At 39.4% G+C, this 3263-nt stretch overlaps 1 protein-coding gene across 1 annotated transcript in view; it reads left to right on the forward strand.

The window, feature by feature from the left end:
- The window catches only part of LOC112524254, a 5467-nt gene extending 2668 nt beyond the window's left edge, over positions 1-2799 (forward strand). The window contains exons 2-3 of the mRNA XM_025134010.1: positions 160-2488; positions 2740-2799. Coding sequence (XP_024989778.1) covers positions 160-2488; positions 2740-2799 — 2389 coding nt within the window. The remainder of the gene's footprint in view (positions 1-159; positions 2489-2739) is intronic.
- The last annotated feature ends 464 nt before the right edge of the window (positions 2800-3263 follow it).

Consider the following 3263-nt stretch of genomic DNA (forward strand, 5'->3'; position numbering starts at 1 on the left):
CAAATGGGCTTTAGAAGGGGATGAAAATTCCAAATTTTTTCACAATTTAATTAACTTTCGTCGGAGAAGGAACAACATTAAAGGAATTATTTGCGAAGGTGTTTGGACTTCTGATCCTTTGGTTGTCAAAAGTGTTTTCTTACAGCACTTTGCTGACAGATTCAAAGAGCCTTGCTCCTCTAGACCAAAGTTCATCTGTCCTTTTTTTGCTAAACTTTCGGCTTCTGAAGCCGATCTCTTGGAATCGTCTTTTTCCGCTATGGAAATAAAAGAGGCTGTTTGGTCTTGTGATGGGTCGAAAGCTMYAGGGCCTGATGGCCTTAATTTTAATTTCATTAAGAAATTTTGGCCAGTGGTTGGCAGGTCTATTATTGAGGCGGTTAAATTTTTTGAATTTTCGGGCAGGATAACCAAGGGATGCAATGCTTCTTTTATCGCCTTAATTCCCAAAAAAATTGATCCCTTGGACGTCTCGGACTATAGGCCCATATGTTTACTTGGTTGTATGTACAAAATAATTGCTAAGCTTCTAACCAGCAGATTGGTAAAGGTTATGAGCAAGCTCGTCAGTGGTAATCAATCTGCCTACATCCCGGGTAGACAAATGTTGGATGGCTGCTTGATAGCAAATGAGATCGTGAATCATGCCAAAAAGAAGAAAATGCAAATTTTTCTCTTCAAAGTGGATTTTGAAAAGGCTTATGACTCGGTCAACTGGAAGTGTCTCTTTCACACTATGAAGCAAATGGGATTCGGAAATAAATGGATCAACTGGAKTAAAGCTTGCTTGAAATCTGCTTCTACRTCCATTTTGATTAATGGAACACCATCCGACGAGTTTAACATGCAAAGGGGTCTAAGACAAGGAGACCCTCTTTCTCCGTTTCTGTTTCTGCTTATAGGCGAAGTCCTACAACTCATGATCAGATCTGCTTGCAACCAGGGGCTGTTTAAGGGCATCCGGCTGGCAAAGTCTAATCGAAATCTTTCTCTYCTTCAATTTGCGGATGACGCTTTAATATTCGGCAAATGGTCGCGTAAGAATTTAGTAACTCTTACTAATATTCTTAATTGCTTTCATGAAGTTTCAGGACTGCGGATAAATTTATCCAAATGCAACCTTTTTGGTATTGGAATTCCGGAAGCGGAGGTCAACAACATGGCAGGTATGTTAAAATGCATGGCCTCTTCTTTTCCCTTCACATATCTGGGGCTCCCTGTTGGGGGTAACATGAAGAAAATAGCTTCATGGTCGGTTGTTAAAGACAAATTCCTCAAGAAACTGTCAAACTGGAAGTCAAAATGCCTTTCCATAGGCGGAAGATTTACTCTGATTCAGTCGGTGCTATCTTCCCTTCCGCTGTTCTACTTCTCGCTCTTCAAAGCRCCCAAGACAATCATCAACAATTTGGAATCCATAAGGAGAAGATTTTTTTGGGGACATAAGGAGGGGGAAAACAAAATGCATTGGGTCGCTTGGGAGAAAATTATGTGCTCAAAGTCAAATGGTGGTTTGGGAGTTGTCTGTTTAAAAGYTAAAAATGATGCTTTGTTAGCTAAATGGGTTTGGAGGTTCYTGTCTAGTTCTAATGCCACTTGGAAAGATGTTATTTCTGAATTTTATGGCGAGGATGGAGGTCTCTTTTCTAATARGCCTTTGGCTGGAAATAGTGTATGGGTGTCTATAGTCAACACTTGCAGAAATGTGACAGTGGCAAATCAAAATATTATTCAATCGTTTACGAAACAAATTGCTAAAGATTCCAACTCTCTTTTTTGGAATGATGCAAGCATTGGTCAAGGGTCAAAGTTGAAAGATATATTTCCTAGACTTTATGCTTTGGAAAGGGATAAAAACGCCGTCTTCAAAGATAGATGGACTTATACTAATGGTTATTGGTCTGGTGTTTGGGACTGGAATACAACGGTTAGAGGAAGAAGCTTAGATGATCTTCTAGCTTTAAAAAGGCAACTCTCTCAAACGCATTTTAATACTTCGGGCGAGGATGTGTGGTCTTGGAATTGGCACAAAAAAGGGATTTTCACGGTAAACCACATGTCTAAGTTAATCCAAGGGCTTGCTATCTCGAATGGTTCAAGCAATGAACCATGTTTTTGGAGCCCTTTAATTCCKAAGAAGGTAAACATTTTCATTTGGCGCTTCCTTAAAGAAGCCATTCCTGTAAGATTTAACCTATCTAAAAGAGGGATTCAGGTGCAGTCTTTGGAGTGCATCCTGTGTGAAAAAGGTGTTGAAACAATGGATCATTGTTTCTTTTCTTGTTCGGTGGCAAGCATTCTTTGGAGGAAAATTTGGGCCTGGTGGGATCTTCAAGCTCCACGACTTTCTTCGGTGGCTGATTTCAAAATGCTAATCAATCAAGTAGGATCTCTTCGCAAGGTTGGTGTGATTTTTTTATCAGTTTGCGCTGTGGCTCTTTGGCATCTTTGGAAGTGGCGGAACGAAATTCTTCATGCTGAGGATGGGGTAAATTCTAAAAAAAAAGATGAAGACCCTTTCCCGTGTATTCAAAACGTCTCGAAGCTTTGGATGGGAATCAGGAATCGTAAATTCCATCTTGATTGGGATGTTTGGTCTTCCTCTCCCTATTTTATTTAGTCTTTGTCTAGTCTTTCCGTTTTGTTTGGGATAGGTTTTTTCCTTGGTTTTGTAAGGGGATGTTTTCGTCTTTTTGCCCCTCGTCTTGTATTTGGTATTCTGTACTTTTTTGTTTCTAGCTTCTTGCTGGATTCGCTTATGTTTTGTTTAATATTAGTGGTTGGCTTGGTTGWGGGTGATGGCCTTGCCGAAGCTCTCTTCCTTGCCCTTCCTTTTGCCTTTCAAAAAAAAAAAGTTAGTTACACGAATTCAAACATGGAGCTTTAATAAGTTGTACTTGTGCATAATTTATTTGTAATCTAAAATTTTAAGTAATATGCATCAATTTACAGTACATCATGTATAAAAAATAGTTTTTAAGAGTTTTTGTCAAATCTTTTATAATATAGTATAAATATAGATAATGATTGTTTGATAATTCTTCTGTAAAAATGGGCCATGGGTTTTATGAAGAAATTTGGGCTTTAAAATTTGAGTGTCATGGACCGTAGTTATTATGTTCTTTGGAATTAGAACGAGAAAGGGACGGAGACGGACGATAAACGAAGAGTCCATTAACACACTGTAAGCCGGCACGGCAGCACCGTCATCAGACGCCGGAGAGAGTTTGGGAGCGGTTACCGTCTATGGTGACGACGAGCTT

This window comes from Cynara cardunculus, assembly GCF_001531365.2.
Source record: "Cynara cardunculus var. scolymus isolate 2C chromosome LG 13, CcrdV1, whole genome shotgun sequence".
Taxonomy (NCBI): Eukaryota; Viridiplantae; Streptophyta; class Magnoliopsida; order Asterales; family Asteraceae; genus Cynara; species Cynara cardunculus.